Below are 19,732 nucleotides of genomic sequence, written 5' to 3'. Positions count from 1 at the left end.
AACCATTACCAGCTTGATGGGCGTCTAATTGGGTAAGTGCAAAGTTAATAATACAACCACAGAACACTGATGGACCTTGCAAAATAACCTGCGCTCCTTTATTGGAAACTTTGACCTCCAAATCGTCTAAGGCCTTATACACAGTTAGACGCGAACGTGTATATCTTCTCCTATAACGAGGCATCTCAATTAATTGTCCGATGCTGCTGCACGCGCTGCTGCACGCCGACTGAAGCCGGCTTTGACTGGTGTTTACTTATATAAGCCACGATAAGTCGACTGTGGCGAATCCCGGATTCGCGCGGTAGGATCTCTAGACCGCGCGAGTCCGCGATTCAGCTTTGGCACGGCGCCAGTGCTTACGCAACGCTGACCTCCAGCGTTGGTGATGTCATACAGTACTCATCTGTTAAAAAAAACTGTTCTCACTCTATGGCCTCCGGTCAATGTAGCGTACCTCCATGATCAATAAATACACAGTAGTTGATTTGATTATGATTTTTATTTAATTAATAATATTACATATACAATTAATTGAGAATAAACATATTAATTTCTATAATAATGTATTACATCTCCAGTAACTTGAACTTTGGCACATCTTCCTGCACCTTTCATCCACAGGCACACACTCTCCTGTTCACTTATTTTACGAAAAATCATAATCAAATCAACTACTGTGTATTTATTGATCATGGACGTACGCTACATTGACCGGAGGCCATAGAGTCAGAACAGTTTTTTTTAACAGATGAGTACTGTATGACATCACCAACGCTGGAGGTCAGCGTTGCGTAAGCACTGGCGCCGTGCCAAAGCTGAATCGCGGACTCGCGCGGTCTAGAGATCCTACCGCGCGAATCCGGGATTCGCCACAGTCAACTTATCGTGGCTTATATAAGTAAACACCAGTCAAAGCCGGCTTCAGTCGGCGTGCAGCAGCGCGTGCAGCAGCATCGGACAATTAATTGAGATGCCTCGTTATAGGAGAAGATATACACGTTCGCGTCTAACTGTGTATAAGGCCTTAGACGATTTGGAGGTCAAAGTTTCCAATAAAGGAGCGCAGGTTATTTTGCAAGGTCCATCAGTGTTCTGTGGTTGTATTATTAACTTTGCACTTACCCAATTAGACGCCCATCAAGCTGGTAATGGTTGGATTACTGTTGCTGTGGTTCGCGGACTGAAGCCGGCTTTGACTGGTGTTTACTTATATAAGCCACGATAAGTCGACTGTGGCGAATCCCGGATTCGCGCGGTAGGATCTCTAGACCGCGCGAGTCCGCGATTCAGCTTTGGCACGGCGCCAGTGCTTACGCAACGCTGACCTCCAGCGTTGGTGATGTCATACAGTACTCATCTGTTAAAAAAAACTGTTCTCACTCTATGGCCTCCGGTCAATGTAGCGTACCTCCATGATCAATAAATACACAGTAGTTGATGTGATTATGATTTTTATTTAATTAATAATATTACATATACAATTAATTGAGAATAAACATATTAATTTATATAATAATGTATTACATCTGCAGTAACTTGAACTTTGGCACATCTTCGTGCACCTTTCATCCACAGGCACACACTCTCCTGTTCACTTATTTTACGATGATTCCTTGTTCTAAGGGAAAACGGCTGGTTCGATGTGAAGTAGGAAATACCCAAGTCCCTGTTAAACACTTCTCCAACATGAAAAGTACGGAAGGCTATAAGATCTCTTGCATTAAATGATTCCAAACCAGTCACATTTTTAACTTGATTACCATCATTATCGTAAAATAAGTGAACAGGAGAGTGTGTGCCTGTGGATGAATGGTGCAGGAAGATGTGCCAAAGTTCAAGTTACTGGAGATGTAATACATTATTATAGAAATTAATATGTTTATTCTCAATTAATTGTATATGTAATATTATTAATTAAATAAAAATCATAATCAAATCAACTACTGTGTATTTATTGATCATGGAGGTACGCTACATTGACCGGAGGCCATAGAGTGAGAACAGTTTTTTTTAACAGATGAGTACTGTATGACATCACCAACGCTGGAGGTCAGCGTTGCGTAAGCACTGGCGCCGTGCCAAAGCTGAATCGCGGACTCGCGCGGTCTAGAGACTGTGTAAACCAGTCACATTTTTAACTTGATTACCATCATAACGAACCACAGCAACAGTAATCCAACCATTACCAGCTTGATGGGCGTCTAATTGGGTAAGTGCAAAGTTAATAATACAACCACAGAACACTGATGGACCTTGCAAAAACACCAGTCAAAGCCGGCTTCAGTCGGCGTGCAGCAGCGCGTGCAGCAGCATCGGACAATTAATTGAGATGCCTCGTTATAGGAGAAGATATACACGTTCGCGTCTAACTGTGTATAAGGCCTTAGACGATTTGGAGGTCAAAGTTTCCAATAAAGGAGCGCAGGTTATTTTGCAAGGTCCATCAGTGTTCTGTGGTTGTATTATTAACTTTGCACTTACCCAATTAGACGCCCATCAAGCTGGTAATGGTTGGATTACTGTTGCTGTGGTTCGTTATGATGGTAATCATAACTTGCAGGCTGTTGGCATTGCCCAATGCAGAATGAACATGAATGGATGCAGGTGATCAGACAGGATGCTTATGTACATGTTACCTGATGAAGTATCAGCGGTCCCGTGTCACTCCAACTGCATGTCTCTGTATTTGAATACACATGCCTACACCAGTTTCTTTGGCTCTTCAGTGTATAAGATTCTCCATTTTTTTTGTTTAGTGATGACTCAAGCAGTCTAAAATTTTGTTGCTCTTTGACTGCATTAACTGCATTCCAGGCGACCTTTTTGTTTGTGATGATGTACCTTTTAAATTTTTCACTAATCCCAAATTTGGTTTTGCTGGGAGAGAAAAGCTCTCTCCTTATTTTAACTGATGTGATGGTGCTGTGATGATCCACATGAAAGATTTTGCATTGGTACATACAATTTTTAAACAGAAGTGGTAGGTGAAGTACAAGCAAAAAGTATTTAAATAGCTTCAAATTACTGTCTACAGTTTGCAACTGATATACAGTCTACCTGCTTTGTCTCTTCGTGTAGGTCAGAAGTTTAATCATCGTGTTATAATTTTTTTGTGTTTAGATGTGCTCTTTGGCAAATTTATCAGCATATGTAACACACTATGGTCAAAGAATCCTAAATTTACAAAACATATACTGTGTCCTATTCCACCAGCTACTTGGACAAGACATCTTATACACTCTTGTGTGTTGAATGATATTACAGAAACAATGGAATCTGAATTCTTTTCCAGAGAGTTCTATGTCTTTTCCAGTGCTATGATAGTTGCATATCTCCCATGGTGGAGCAGTTGTGTTGTCTTTTATAAATGTGCGGCTCCTCCCTCCATCCTTGAATTTTTCTCAAAAAGTGATGTTCTAATCTGAACTGCAGTATCACAACACAGTCTATTTCAGGAGATCTCGTACAATGCCCAGTAATATATAATATGTGTACATTTAAGAATTTACTGTTACTGTTAATTAAGATCTCTATTTCACTCAGTTTATTCTTGAACCCTGAAAGTTAGTGTTTTTGTTTCTTTTCTATTTCTTTGGTGATGTACAGGGTGTCTCTCTTAAAAATCATCATGGGCATTATCTCAGGTGTTTCAGCAGGTATTTGCAATTTTGTTTTTGCGTTGTGTATCTGGAGACAGCCTAAAGAAAGAGTGCTCATCACATCTTTCATGCGATGCCCAGTGTCAACAGAAAATGTTGGTATGTTTCTCATTACAAACAAAATAATTTTTAAAGCAGAAATCAAACAATGGAAAATCCAGGATGGAATGTAATAATATTATGAAAAGGAAAGTTGCCACTCACCATATATGCTGAGGGGCAGATAGGCACAACAAAAAACACTATTACAAAGAAGCTTTTGGCGAGCAAAGCTTTTAGCAAAAATAGATGTCACACACACGCAAGCGCACGCGCGCGCTCACACACACACACACACACACACACACACACACACACACACACACACACACACACGACTGCAGTCTCTGGCAACTGAAGCCACTCTGGAAGCAGCAGCACCATTGCATGATGGGAGGGGTGACTGGGTGGGTGCCAGAGATTGCAGGTGTGTGTGTGTGTGTGTGTGTGTGTGTGTGTGTGTGTGTGTGTGTTTTGATGAAAGTCTTGCTGGCCAAAAGCTTATTTGTGACAGTCTTTTTGTTGTGGCTATTGTGCCTATCTGTGACTCAGCATTTCAACAAGTGGCAACTTTCCTTTTCATAATATTTTTAAAGCAGAATTTTACATGCCCATTCAATAGAGTGGTTCCAGAGTAGTCTAGTGTAATATTTGTTTTATTGATATGTCTTAAGAAGAGTAAACAGCAATGCAGCAGCTACTCAGTAGCTCTGTATGCTTGGTGGTAGCAGTCAGTGAGGGCCAGGGAAGTGCTGTTTCTGCTGGAGTACTGGTTATTCTTAGAGTTTTACTGTCCCTGTTAATAAATACCATTATAACAAATGTCACACCAGTCTAATCTGAGACCACTTTATCAAATGAGCATGTAAAATTCCACTTTAAAAACCATTTTGTTTGTGATGGGAAACAAACCAATGCTTCCTGTTGACACAGGGCATCACATGGAATACATGATGAGCACTATTTGTTTGGGCAGACTCAGCTACACAATGCAAAAGCAAAACTGAAAATATCTGCTGCAACACCAGAGAACATGCACCTGACGACTCTTAGGAGAGACACCCTGTATACATGTATGCATGGAAAATATCCTGAAAGGTAAATAGATACAACAGTTGACTGTTGCGAGTTAAAAACTTCATCCTCTGCTGTATTCCACCTTGGCTTTAATTGGACGATTTAAAGCTGCTGGATTTCTTGAAGCTGATGGTAGAATTTCTGCAAGTGATGTTACAGTTAAAGCTGCTGGTGGAATTTCTGCAAGTGATGTTACAGCTGCTGTTCTCAATGTTTTTGCTGCTGCCGGTTCTGTTGCTGCTGGTGTTTAGTCTTCTGTTACATTTCTATTTGCTAATGTATTTGTTGTGAGTCAATCTGTTTTCTCTGTTCCTTTGCCATAGGTGGTGTTCCTGTATCTAAAATTGGTGGTTCCCTATCTGAATCTGTTCACTGTAATTATTCTAGAACTGTTACTCTTGGCACTCTTGTGTTCACCTCTTACAAAAATTATTTTGACAATTAATTCTTTGCCTTCTAAATTCAGATGGAGCCCATGAGCTGTGTGCAAGTGTGTATCTCCAGGAACATCAACAAAACACATATTATAATGCTCTTTTGCTTTTGTACTTAGCTTTACACAGGATTTTGTGCCTAATTTCTTCGTTCACTCATGACCAATGATATAAGCCACACATATATTGCATACCTGCAACAAGGACGTCAGTAGCAGAATTTTGTTCTTTTTGTTGCAATGCTGTTTGCATCTGCCCTAAGAAAGCATGGTCTTTGTTATTTATGAAGATCGCTGCAATTATGTAGCATTGTAATCATGGGGGATCCTGACAGTAGTGTTCTCTGGATTGTATTACCAATTATTTATGCTTAAATTTTTCATGTAGGCTGCATAATTCCTGACATGATTGTCTGATTAAATAAATATTTTAATTTTTAGCAATAGAGGCTGCATGCACTCCTGCCTTTTTACATAGTTGTAATTACTGAGATACTCACTGCCTACTTTGCCTTCCAAATATGTCATACTAGTGCATGATAATCACTGTTCTTGGCTGTCCAGTATTGTTTATGTTGTTTAAAGTATTATGATTGCTTTCAGATGCAAAGACACTGTCCAACACATTGCGTACATTTGTGACATCTTTGTAAATCGTTATGCAGTGCACTTATTACTGTTTACTTCTTATTTAGTTCAGTCTGTACACTTCTAAGTTCAGCTTTTAATTTTTTTACACACTTGCACAACTTGTACCAGTTCTGTCTGAGATATAAACAGCTGTGTTTACGGTTTCTGCCCACAAAAGCTTTGGCAAACCCTGAGCTAACAACATATTTTTAGCTAGTTCCACAACAGTTTTGTTGGTATACTCAACACATGTGTTCTGCCCTGGAATATAATGATTTGGGACACTGAATTGTACAACATTTAATTTCACCGAATCTTTCTCATCAGTATTCTCAAATCGCATCCACCATCACAGTCAAATGCTTTTGGTAATCAGCTACAAAAATTCTTCACAATGCTCAGCATTTCTGCAATCTTCTCTGCAGTCTCAGACTTCTGCTTGAGAAAATATACCCTATGTAGTTTTGAAAAATCATGTGTAAAGCACAGATAATGTTCAGATCCTCCCAGAAATTTATTCCCACACAGATCACCATGAATCATTTCTCCAGACTGTGTCATGACTGAAAAGTGCTCTGATGATGCCTCCCCTTAGTACACGCTTCACAAAATTCTTCCTCAAACTCTTGAACTTCAACACTTAAACATGACATTTGCTCTGATGACCAAAGTGTTCATTCCAAATTTTCAGAGATTCCTTTGATGCAAGATTTACCTTAGGATCACAAGGATCTACATCTACATTGACACTCTGCAAGCCACCATACGGCGTGTTGTGGAGGGTATGCTCTACCACTATTAGTCATTTCCTTTCTTGTTCTACTCAAAAATAGAGCAAGAGAAAAACAACTGTCTATATGCTTCTGTACAAGCCCTAATTTCTTGTATCTTATCTTCATGGCCCTTATGTGCAATGTGTACACATCAAAAAAAGTTTTGCATCACCCCAGTTCCCAAAACTCCTGAAGATAGACATTTACTGTGGATATTGTACCACAGACACAGTCCCACAGTCCCTTTGACTGTTCAGAGATGTCACTAAACCTGCCCAAAGATGTAAACAACCATTCATGAGCAGTGCCTATTAGATGGAGGGGGTCCAACAGCTGATCAGTTCCAGTCATTCCACCCACAAGGAGGTACACGGCTTGTGTTGTCTGTAGTTCAACCATGCCAAGATGGTCAATACTGCAGTTCAATCACATCCGTATTGTTACTTTTTGCTAGGAAGGGCTCTCAACGAGAGAAGTGTCCTGGCATCTCGGAGTGAACCAAAGTGATGTTGTTCGGACATGGAGGAGATACAGAGAGACAGGGACTGTCGATGACATGACTTGCTCAGGCTCCCCAAGAGCTGCTACTGTAGTGGATAACTGCTACCTATGGATTATGGCTCACAGGAACCATGACAGCAATGCCACCATGTTGAATAATGCTTTTCGTGCAACCACAGAACGTAGTGTTATGGCTCAAAGTATGCGCAATAGGCTGCATGATGCACAACTTTGCAACCATGACACCATGCAATGCAGTACAGATGGGCTCAGCAACATGCCGAATGGACCACTCAGGATTGGCACCTTGTTCTCCTTACCAATGAGTGTCGCATATGCCTTGAACCAGACAATTGTCAGAGACGTGTTTGGAGGCAACCCAGTCAGGCTGAACACCTTAGACACACTGTTCAGTGAGTGTAGCAAGGTGGAGGTTCCCTGCTGTTTTGGGGTGGCATTATGTGGGGCCAATGTATGCCACTGGTGGTTATGGAAGGCACCATAAAGGCTGTACGATATGTGAATGCCATCCTCCGACCAATAGTGCAACCGTATCGGCAACATATTGGCGAGACATTTGTCTTCATGGATGACAATTTGCGTTCCCATCCTGCATGTCTTGTGAATGACTTCCTTCAGGGTAATGACATCTCTCAACTAGAGTGGCCATCATGTTCTCCAGACATGAACCCTATCAAACATGCCTGTGATAGACTGAAAAAGGCTGTTTATGGATAACTTGACCCACCTACCACTCTGAGGGATCTATGCCAAAACACCATTGAGGAGTGGGACAATCTGGACAAACAGTGCCTTTATGAACTTGTGGATAGTATGCCATGACGAATACAGGCATGCATCAATACAAGCAGACGTGCTACTGGGTTTAGAGGTAACAGTTACAACAATCTTGACCACCACGTCTGAAGGTCTTGCTGTATGGTGATACAACATGCAATGTGTGGTTTTCATGAGCAGTAAAAAGGATGGATGATGTTTATGTTGATCTCCATTCCAATTTTCTGTACGGGTTCCGAAACTGTTGGAACTGAGGTGATGCAAAACTTTTTTTGATGTGTGTATGTTGGCGGTTGTAGAATCATTTGGCAATCAGCTTCAAATTCCAGTTCTCTAAATTTTTGCAATAGTGCCATCTGAAAAGAATGTTGCCTTCCCTCCAGGGATTTGAGTTTCCTAAGCATCTCCTTAACACTTACGTGTTGTCCGAACCTACTGGTAACAAATCTAGCAGCCTTCTAGAATTGGTTCTGTCATTCAAATCAACAGCTTCAATAAATTTCCACCTCATATACCACAAGCTTTAACAATGACATTGTTTCAGAAATTGCACTTATCTTTGGATGAAGTAAAAGTCTAATCCCTTGTCCATAGCACATGACGGAGAAGAAGAGATTTCTTTCTTATCTTCTGAAGTATACAAAACATAATTCATGTGGCATTACATCCACCCTCCATTCACAAAAGCTTAAAAGTAAATAGACCCTTTTCCTAGCATGTTCATAGTTGAATCATTGCTCATACATATCAGCAGTGATTTTGCAAATTTGGTAAGGAATGTATACCACTCAGTATTATTAGCCATGTGATTCATCACTCCACAATTAGTTCTTGTCTAATTCTGCACTCAATACTTCAGTAATGAAAGCCTGGTCAGGCATTTCACTTTTATTTTGGCTATGAACACGTTTTTGGTTTTGTTTGACACTTCTTTTGAATATGACCAAATCCACTACACACAGCTTCATTTTGTATGTCAACTTTTTGCACTTATTTGATGAAATAACATTCAATACAGTGGTAACATCTGCATTGATAGTGAACAGTGCCACTGGCATGTCTTGTTTAACTACGAGCAGTGTGTCAAGTGCTCATACCATTAATGACGATTCATTATGTTTCACACTGAGTTGGTGCATGAGAAGAACAAAGTTTTCAAAATGAGTGAGGTGTTTTACCACGTCCTCATCTGAAATCTTATAAAAACTAAAAACTTCTGACCAAACAGAATGTGCAGTTTGCTTTGTTTTCTGTTCAAACACAGCATGTAGCTTGTTCCAAATATCTCAGACAATCTCACATCCAACCGACAATACCATGAGTTTTGCTTCAACAGTTCTAATAATGATCTGACTAACTGCATGATCAGCCTTTTCTCATGTTTCCAGTGTGGCATTAATCATGTATATTTTGTTGTTGTAGCATCCACAGACAATGCTTCTGGTGTTTCACATCAATAATACACACCTTGTACACACTGTGTAATGCACGTAGTATGTTTCATTCTGCAAACTTCCATGTGGTCTCATTTTCAGCCCCATATTGTTTCTCAGTGACTGGAAATCCATTGTAGCCATATAAAATAGTACAGATGTACAGCTGCAATATTTGCCTGACAATTGGCCACATACAATGTGAACTGTAAAAATTGCACAACATGTGCAAACATGTTTCTGCTGTCACAAGATGTACAATAACAGTACCTATTTTTTTCTTGAACTGTGGATTGGGTCCATAAACCTTTGTAGAAGATTAAAGAAAAGAGTGCAGCATGAAGCACGTGCACAATGTTATTACTATATCATGACACATGTACAGTGAGGTGATAAGAGGGATAGTGATATGCACATATACAGATGGCACTAGCATCAAGCACACAAGGTATAAAAGGATAGTTTGTTGGCAGAGTTGTCATTTGTACTCAGGTGATTCATGCTGAAAGGTTTCCAACATGATAATGGTCACATAATGGGAATTAACAAACTTTGAATGCGGAATGGTAGTTGGAACTAGATGCATGGGTCATTCCATTTTGGAAATCATTTGGAAATTCAGTGTTCCAAGATGCACAGTGTGAGGAGTGTGCTGAGAATACCAAATTTCAGGCATTATGTCTCACCATGGACAACGCAGTTACCAATGGCCTTCACTTAATGACTGAGAGCAACGGTGTTTGCGTAGAGTTGTCTGTGCTTATAGTCAAGCAACCTTGTGTGAAATAAGTACAGAAATTGATGTGGGACATACAGTGGACATATCTGTCAGAAGGGTGTGGTGAAATTTGGCATTCATGGGCTGTGGCAGCAGATGACTGATGCAAGTGCCTTTGCTAACAGCATGACATTACTTGCAGCACCTCTCTTGGGCTCCAGACAACATCTGGACAACTGGAAAACTGAGGTCTGGTCAGATGAGTCCTAATTTCAGTTGTTAGGAGGTGATGCTAGGGTTCAAGTGTGGTTCAGACCCCAAGAAGCCATAGGCACAAGTTGTCAACAAGGGACTGTGCAAGCTGGTGGTGGTTTCATAATGGTGTGGGCTGTGTTTACATGGTATGGACTGAGTCCTCTAGTGCAGCTGTACTGACCATTTGCTGGAAATGGTTATGTATGACTACTTGGAGGCCATTTGCCGCCATTGACGGACTTCATGTTCCCAAATAATAATGGAATTTTTATGGATGATGGTGTGCTATGCCCCTGGGCCACAGTTGTTCACAACTGTTTTGAAGAATATTCTGGGCAATTCGAGTGAATGATTTGGCCATCTGGATCACACTACATGAATCCCATCAAACATATATGGGACATAAATCAGAAGTTAGTTTGTGCACAAAATCCTGGACTGGCAGGCAACTCTTACATAAATATGAACAGCTATAGGTACAGGATGACTCAATATTCCTGCAGGGGCTTTCCATCAGCTAGTTGAGTTCATACCACATTTAGTTGCTGCAATATGCCTGACAAAAGTAGGTCCAATGTGATATTAGGAGGTATCTTGTCACTTTTGTCACCTCTGTGTATTTAGAACAACAACAAAAAACATTTAATATAGAGATGTGCTACATAGCAAAGACGTTAATGTAAACATTTCACTCCAACATTTTAATGATGTTGCCTCTACCCTATTTTTCTATTATCGAGGACTGTTGATCATAGTGACATCTGTATAAATAATAGAGGAGCAGTGGGGGAGATGGGATTTAGTTGTCATTCATTTTGATTTTGGTGGACAGTTTCGACAGAAGGTGCTTTTTGTCGTTAATGATCATTGCCCTATCCTGCATAACAACACCAATAGTAAGATGGTAGAAAATACTATATCAGCAACCAGATATAATATTCATTTTGACAACATCTTGATCATATGATCTTAGGTAATAAAAGAAAAGTATTGAGTAATGGAATTAGCAATAATGACACAGTAACAATATTTAGAGAGAATTTACACAAAAGTAAGAGTAAAATATTTAGTAATGAGACACTAAAGCAATGAATTTAATTCCTTCTTAGATATATTAAAAAAGTATTTTTGAGCTTGTTTCCAATAAATCAGGTAAGGAAAATTTCAAAAGAAGTTTTGGAGGAAAAACTGTGGTCTAAATTTGAGATGAAATAACTGTGTGCAAAGCAAACGAACAAGACAAGTTATTCTGTTAATTTTAGGCTTTCCCAGTATATGATTCTGAGAGATCACTGGATCATTGATGATTGCTCTCTCTCTCTCTCTCTCTCTCTCTCTCTCTCATGACATCCACATGTAGCAGAGGTGTAGGAGTTTAATAATAATAAAAGCAAAATGCATATTTTTAAAAAATTTAGCTTTAATAATTTGTTTACATTAGTGGTTAATACAATAGGGTGCAGTTCCTATGCTTTTGGGTGACCCCCATGACTCTTCCCCCCACCCCCCACCCCACCCAGTCTCTACGTTTATACTTGGGTATTCAGCTAGGTGGAAATGTCCATATGGAGAAATATTTTGACAAGCTGCCTTGTTGCCATATTGCCATCTTCTATTGACATTTGATGTAACTTTGCCACTTTCTTAGTTTGCGCCAAACATAAAACTTCCCCTTGGGTGTGTACTATAGGGAACTGGTTGTAATAAAAAATTATAACGCAAAGTGAAATTTATCATTCTGAATTTTAAGAACATAAAACCAGGCAAAAGGAAAGACCCTCTAGAGTTAAACAAAATCTATCAGGAGAATTATGCAAAAGGAAAGAAGTAAATGCACAGTGGAAAAAAATTAGTACTGGACTCTATGTTAGGAAGATATAATTTCCATAGATGGACAGTGTGTGTTCCATGAAGTGACATCAGCTCGTATAACAATACCATCAATGAGACTACAGTAATTTTAATGTTTTGTCATTGACAATGGGATATATTAGTCAGTCAATGAGTCAAAACTGTGGATTTATGAAAGACTTAAATAGTGAGTCCCAAAACCAGACTTATGTAAATCACACATGCTTTAAATTTTATCTTCTTTCTCTCAGTATTTTCACCTACCTTTGAGGAATGGTTCTACAGTGAAACAGCTGTTAATGTTGTTGATGATAAGGCATTAATAGCCTATCTGCTACAAAGGCTTCTTTACACAAACCCATATTTGGGTCTAGCAATCAAATTTTATCAAGAACACAGAAAAATATTCAGATGTCACTTCTGTTAGTTTGTAAGAGTTTTAACTGTACAGACTAAAACATTTTACTGTGTCAAACTTTATTGTATTGATGACTTCTTCTCCAGGCTAAGCTAATCCTTGATCAATTCCATATCACTGAAATCTATGGAAGATGATGTATGAATTAACATTTTTCAGTCATTTAACTATGTTTCTGTGGTTTTAGTATTTTTCATTAAATGCATGTAACTTGTGCTAGAGTGAACATTATATTAAATGTATCATGACATTTAATAGTACTTCTAATCACATTATGATTTATTTTAATTTACAGTTCATTCTCTCAAAAGTATTTATTCCATTTACATACGTCATGGGGGTAGAAGCTGAACAAGTTGAATATGTGTCCAAACTGATAGGCATAAAGACGCTTGTAAATGAATTTGTGGCCTATCAGGAACTTGGTGAAATGCTGGACCAGAATCTTCTCACAGTAAGCAGAATGTTTTTAAAATATTTTTTCTAATGAGAAAACTATGTAGCTGCCTAAGGAAGTTTATCTAATACGTAGTCTATCCATGATTATAAAGTTTTGTAGTGTCTGTTCTCTGCAAAGTGTCTGTATTACTCACCAGTTGCTCACTTATGTCTGCCCAAATTCTTTGCCTCTGTATATGTCTGCTTGTGTCTGTATATGTGTGGATGGATATGTGTGTGTGTGCGAGTGTATACCCGTCCTTTTTTCCCCCTAAGGTAAGTCTTTCCGCTCCCGGGATTGGAATGACTCCTTACCCTCTCCCTTAAAACCCACATCCTCTCGTCTTTCCCTCTCCTTCCCTCTTTCCTGTTTATCAGGGACTCCAAGGCCATTGATTGATTACATGTGTGGTTGTATCAGTTTTGTAGGAAGTTAGGTATTTGTTTACCAGGGCTGTTTGGATTCTCATGTTACCTTGTCTATTAGAAGTCAGTAATGATATCTGGATTATCGTGTAAACTATGGAAAATTGTGACTGCCCAGGTGATGTTAGAAAGTGACCACTTCACAGTAGTTTATCAGAACCTTATATAGCTGAGAACTTGGATTTCAAAGAAAATTAGTGCTATCTGACAATACAGGGTTACTGCAGCAGGCCTTTCCCCTTCGGTAATAGTGTATGGCCCTGTTTAATGTTCAATTTTTTTTTGAATATTTACACTGATTTGAAATTGTGACAGTTGAATGGGGATAGTCACTGCAATGACTATCTACACTGATTTTCAGTATGTTGATGTGCAATTAAAATAGGCTTATGTTACTCTTCAGTGACATTTTATACAGTTTATGGGATCATTCTGTTACTCTGATTTCTTGTAACAATGTCTTCTTGAGCTCCACCTGTAACCTAAGAGAGCTAACACTATTGACAACAGTGACCTCAGTGATGGTCCCCCCCCATACTCTTCCTTAACATAACCAAACAATGCTACTTACATTACATAGTAACTGCTCATTGCAGCACATTAGTGTGCGACTACACATGAAATTCTCAGCATCTGACCTCCCTACCATCATCAATCACTATGGAAGCTACAAATTTAGTGTTTGACTGTTTTCAATCTTGAACAGTCTACATATGCTGTGACAAATTAATCAACACAGTAGCAGAAGTAACAGTAAATGAACAATTTACTGTGATAGTGTTTTATATATTTCCATAAAATGATACATAGAACAACTGATATGTAAGACTCAGGACTGATGCTGAAAATCAATGTATTTATTAGTTATGTTCAGTGAGAGCTGAGATTCCTTAAAGCAGGACTTATTTATGTCTACACATGTGTCCATGCTCCAAACATTTCTGTGTGTTATTTTACACAAGGATATTCTGAAGTTCCACCATATTTTACTTCCTGCATAGTGTAACAGTACATTTGTAGTGAACTGCTGAGCTGCTACTTTGATACAACTGAAGGGGTCAATATTGGTTCATTTATTTTGTACTGATGTTACATTCACCATAAAATGCTCCAGTGACCTCCCGTTCTTCATCTAAATCTGTATCTACAGCTACATTCACTTCTGTACCCTGAAAACTGCAGTGAAGCATATAGCAGAAGATAATTTCCATTGTACCACAAATAGGGTGATTTTCACCCCATACATTTATGTAAGCATGGAAAAAAGATTGCTTAAATGACCCTGTGTGTGCTGTTGTCTTCATTGCACTTAAGGGAGTGATACATAAAGGGTTGAAGTATATTCCTATATCCCTCGAACTACACTGGTTTTTGAAACATTTTAAGTATGCTTTTGTGGGACATTTGGCATATATCTCGAAGTGTACTAACAAAGACGTCCATAACCAAAATATTAAACCACTAAGGTTATCATATTGTGAATGGTTCTGTGAGAATCATCTTATTATAAATGTACAAAAAAGAACTCACATCAATTTCAGCTTTTCATCTCAAAAACAAGAAATCCCCAACATACTCCTAAACAACCATGAGCTATCCAGTGTAAGTTCTATAAAGCTTCTTGGTATATGGCTTGAAGAAAATCTTAAGCTGAATACTTTGGTCAATTATATCTAAAATAAACTGCCAACCGTATGTTATGTTCTAAAGGTGCTCAGCATATCAGTCACAAATTTAGTTCTACTATAAATATATTATTCTTACTTTGACTTCAAATTACAATATGGAATTACTTCTGGGAAAACTCAGCCTTGGAAGAAAGGCAATTCATATAATATACAATCTGAGACAGAATGAATTATTTAGACATCATTAAAGACACTTGTCATTGTGATGCTACTACATGTTTACATTTACAATATTATGTCATTTGTTTAGAACTACCTATTAAACAATTCATGTAATATGCAATCTGAGACAGAATGAATTATGTAGACATCATTCACGACACTTGTCATTGTGATGCTACTACATGTTTACGTTTACAATACTATGTCATTTGTTTAGAACTACCTATTAAACAAAGACAGCTCATTGACTTTAAATGAACACATTCTTAGTTATGAAATGAGACAGCTGTCTGACCTTCACATGATTCAGTCCAGAACAACTTGTTACCAAAAACGTGTGCTGCGTGTTGGGATGCAGATGTATGATAATTTACCAGATGAAGTTAAAGGAGCAGAAATGCCAAGAGCTTGTATGTGAGCAAAGCTTTTACATGGTAAATGATTTTTCTGAAAAAGGCTATAAATGTTAGCTCATCCCTTAATAAATGTTCACTTACGCCTGATAATTATGTGTAGTGTGTGTTTCCTTAATGTATGTAGTGTATTAGTCTATATTTATTACTGGTTTTGCTCCCATCATATTCCATTACATCACATATTATTTTATCTTATTGTAAAAAAAGAAAAAAATGCAACCCACCTAACTTGGTTTTTGTATGACAGATATCTTCAGAATCCATAATAGTTGGCACAGAGGAGGCCATTCTGTTAAAGATATTTGTTTTTTGACGTAGTCCACCTGTTGTATATCCTCACCTCAAAACTGCTAAAACATGCATGTACTAATACCAAATTTTGTTTCGGTCATGGGTATTCTACTCAGTTCTTTGCTTACATTGCTTTCAGTTGTGGTTACACAGGATCATTTGGGTTGTTGCAACACCTGTATCAACCATACAGTTACATGTGTAGCTGCTGCTGCTGCTTCTGCTATTCCATTTGCCCTTAATATTATACTTTCTGTCTGTACTGAAGCTTTAACCTTCTATTCCTACTATAATAACCTAATTATCTCCATATAACTGTTAACCAATGGCCTTATGTTCAAATAACACGTTAAAAATGAGGTCTCTCTATCCATCCCCCACCCCCTCCCTCTCTGATATGCATATCCACACTTTGTGTCCACTTAGCTTTGTTCAAATGGTTCAAATGGCTCTGAGCACTATGGGACTCAACTGCTGAGGTCATTAGTCCCCTAGAACTTAGAACTAGTTAAACCTAACTAACCTAAGGACATCACAAACATCCTTGCCCGAGGCAGGATTCGAACCTGCGACCGTAGCGGTCTTGCGGTTCCAGACTGCAGCGCCTTTAACCGCACGGCCACTTCAGCCGGCACTTAGCTTTGTACGCAACAGTAATTTTCCTTCAACACTATATTGATTGTGTGCAATAGGGGACAGCACATAAGTGATTGTAGCAGTAATTTTGTTATTATAGTATCCTTTCTTAGAAAATTATTTTTATATCTAGCAAAAAATGCACATAAAATAGTACCAATACATGTGTGCTATTCTGTTTTTATATTTTCATGTTAATTAATTCTAAGTAACACTTTGCTTCATTTAATTATTAAAGATGAGTCTTACAAATTGATGTGCATACTAATAAGTTAGTCTTTTACTTTCAGCCCAGATCTGAAATAATAGCCACATACGCACTGTGTGGGTTTTCTAATCCTAGCTCTGTTGGGATAATGATTGGTGCATTATCTGCCTTGGCTCCTAACCGAAGGGCAGCTATAACAGAAGTAGCATTCAGAGCACTTATAGCTGGATCTGCAGTTTGTTTCATGACAGCATGTATTGCAGGTTTGTAGATGTAATTTGCAAAATTTTTGAAATGGATTTGTTTCTCATGCATTCACCTTCAGTGTTAAGCTTAAGTGTAGCTGCCACTACACAAAATTTATTCTATTCAGCCATTGCTGGCAAATGAGAAGAGTGTACTGAAAAAAAAAAAAGAAAAAAAAGAACCCACGAAAAAAAAACTTTCTTTTCTTGTTCCATGAGCTCTATGGACATGTAACTAACATAGAGTGTGAGTCAGATCCAAATTCTACTCCCACAATTATTTCTATTGGCAAGAGGTATGGGAACACAAAGTAAGGAATGGAACATTGACTTCTGTGTCACATTATTATGTACACACTGATGAGCCAAAATGTTATATCCACTGGCCACCACAAGGCTGAATGCCTCTTGGTGGTGTTGTGGGCATGTGACACAGTAAGGAAAGAATGTAAGTGGAAGAGAGACAAATTGGCAATAATTATAAGGAAGATGCAGGCCACAAATGCAGAAATTCACTGATATAAGCAATTTTAACAAATAGCACATTATTGTGATGCTGTGGCTGGGAATGAGTACCTCTGAAATGGTGAAGCTGGTCACTTGTTGGTGTACTACTGTTGTAAGCAGCTATGGAAAGTTATTGAAGGATGGTGAAATAATGACTAGGCCATATAGTATTGGACAACCATGTCTCATCACGAAACATAGGGGTCGGTGGATCCCCCACTGTGTACTCCAGGACAGGCAGCTATCTATGGTAGATGTGATGACAGAGTACAGTGCTGGTGCAGGCACAAGTGTTTCAGAGCACACTGTTCAAAGATCATTGTTGAAAATGGAGATCCATATCACATGACCCCTCCATGTTCTTGTGTTGACCCAGTGACAAAAGTTATGATTGCAGTGGGCACAGTGGTAAATCCAGTTTCAGCTAGAGTATTTGCCTAAGTACATATGGTGAAAGGAGAGCCCTGACAGCTAAATTTGGCTTGGTGCAACAGCTTTTTATGTCCACTACTTCCAATCACTTAATGCAGTTAGGTACATATCTATGGCAATGCCTCCATCTCACTGCAGCTCGTAGACAACTATTGTTTTCAGTCACATAGATTTGGTACCTCTACAGCCTATATAGTCAAATAAGAGCCCTGCTTGTCCCAATTTGTACCACCATCTAACTGTGACCATCCCACACTTCCGCCTAACCACACCCTGGTCACCTTCCAGGAATTCCTAACTTCCAACCTGGCTTCACCATCCTTCCTCAGATCCCTCCCTAAGAACAACAACCTTTCAGCAGAAGGAAGGACTGTCCTACACAACCTAAAAATGGATCCTGACCTGGTCATGCTTCCAACATGCAAAGGTTCCACCACTGTTGTGATGGACCAGAGTGACTACCTGGTGGAAGGCCTCTGCCAGCTGTCAGACACCTCCACCTAAAAGCTCTGCCAAAGTGACTCCATCCCAGCAATCCAACATAACCTCCAATCCCTGCTGAAATCCCTAGGCTCTTCCCAGAACCTCATCCCTGAATCCATCTCCCAGCTCAACCCAACAACAGCCAGCACACCCACTCTCTACATGCTCCCCAAAATCCCCAAACCTGACAATCCTGGGCACCCCATTGTGGCTGGTTCCAGTGCCCCCACCAAAAGACTCTCGGGCCTTGGTGACTAACATCTGTAGCCAATTGTCCAAAACCTAGCCTCCTGCATTAAAGATGCAGCCATGGGCACTTACATTGCACTGTCCTATCCCAACCTCTTTATGGGCCACCTAGAGGAAACAATCCTAGCTTCCCAAAACCCCAAACCCCTCGTGTGGTTCAGTTTTATTGATGGCATCTTTATAATCTGGACTCCAAGCCAGGACACCTTTTCCCCATTCCTCCACAATCTCAACACCTTGTCTCTCATCCACTTCACCTGGTCCTCCTCTACCCATTGTGCCACCTTCTTAGATGTCAATCTCTTCCTCTCAGATGGCTCCATCCACACCTCAGTCCACATCAAACTCACCAGTCACCAACAGTACCTGCACTTTGACAGCTGCCACCCCTTTCACACCAAAAAATCCCTCCCATACAGCCTCTCCACCCATGGCAGACACATCTGCAGTGATGACAACTCCCTCATCCAGAATGCTGAAGGCCACACAAAGGCCTTCACAGACAGGCAATACCCTCCAGACTTTATAGACAAACAGATATCCCATGCCATATCTCCACACACACACCTGATCCTCACATCAATCTCTAGAACCAACCACAAGGAAGCACTCCCCATGTCACCAAATACCACCTGGGACTGGAATGACTGAGTCCTTTGTCAGGGCTTTGATTATCTATCACCATGCCCTCAAATAAAGGACATCCTACCCAAGGTACTTCCACCCCTCCCAAAGTGGTCTTCTGCTGCCCACCCAACCTCCACAACATCCTAGTCCAACCCAATGCCACTCCCACTCCCAGTCCTCTGCCACAGAGTAGGGACCTGGGAGGTAAGGGTGTGGGGAAGACCCAGATACAAGACCCTCCCTATCCACCCATCCAGCCCCTCTTACTCCAATCCCATCACAGGCTTATCATACCCCATCAGAGGCTGCATCACCTGTGAAAGCAGCTATGTACTC

The 19,732-nt window shown here is 39.6% G+C and overlaps 1 protein-coding gene across 1 annotated transcript in view; it reads left to right on the top strand.

Moving 5' to 3' along the window:
- The window catches only part of LOC124555501 (solute carrier family 28 member 3-like), a 338,777-nt gene that overhangs the window by 308,889 nt on the left and 10,156 nt on the right, over window positions 1-19,732 (top strand). The window contains exons 13-14 of the mRNA XM_047129428.1: window positions 12,884-13,042; window positions 16,936-17,116. Of these exons, the coding sequence (XP_046985384.1) occupies window positions 12,884-13,042; window positions 16,936-17,116 (340 nt within the window). The remainder of the gene's footprint in view (window positions 1-12,883; window positions 13,043-16,935; window positions 17,117-19,732) is intronic.

The sequence above is a fragment of the Schistocerca americana genome, chromosome X, assembly GCF_021461395.2.
Source record: "Schistocerca americana isolate TAMUIC-IGC-003095 chromosome X, iqSchAmer2.1, whole genome shotgun sequence".
In the NCBI taxonomy this organism is placed as follows: Eukaryota; Metazoa; Arthropoda; class Insecta; order Orthoptera; family Acrididae; genus Schistocerca; species Schistocerca americana.
The sequence above is the reverse complement of the archived record's forward strand: the minus strand, read 5'-3'. Positions and strand labels throughout refer to the sequence as shown.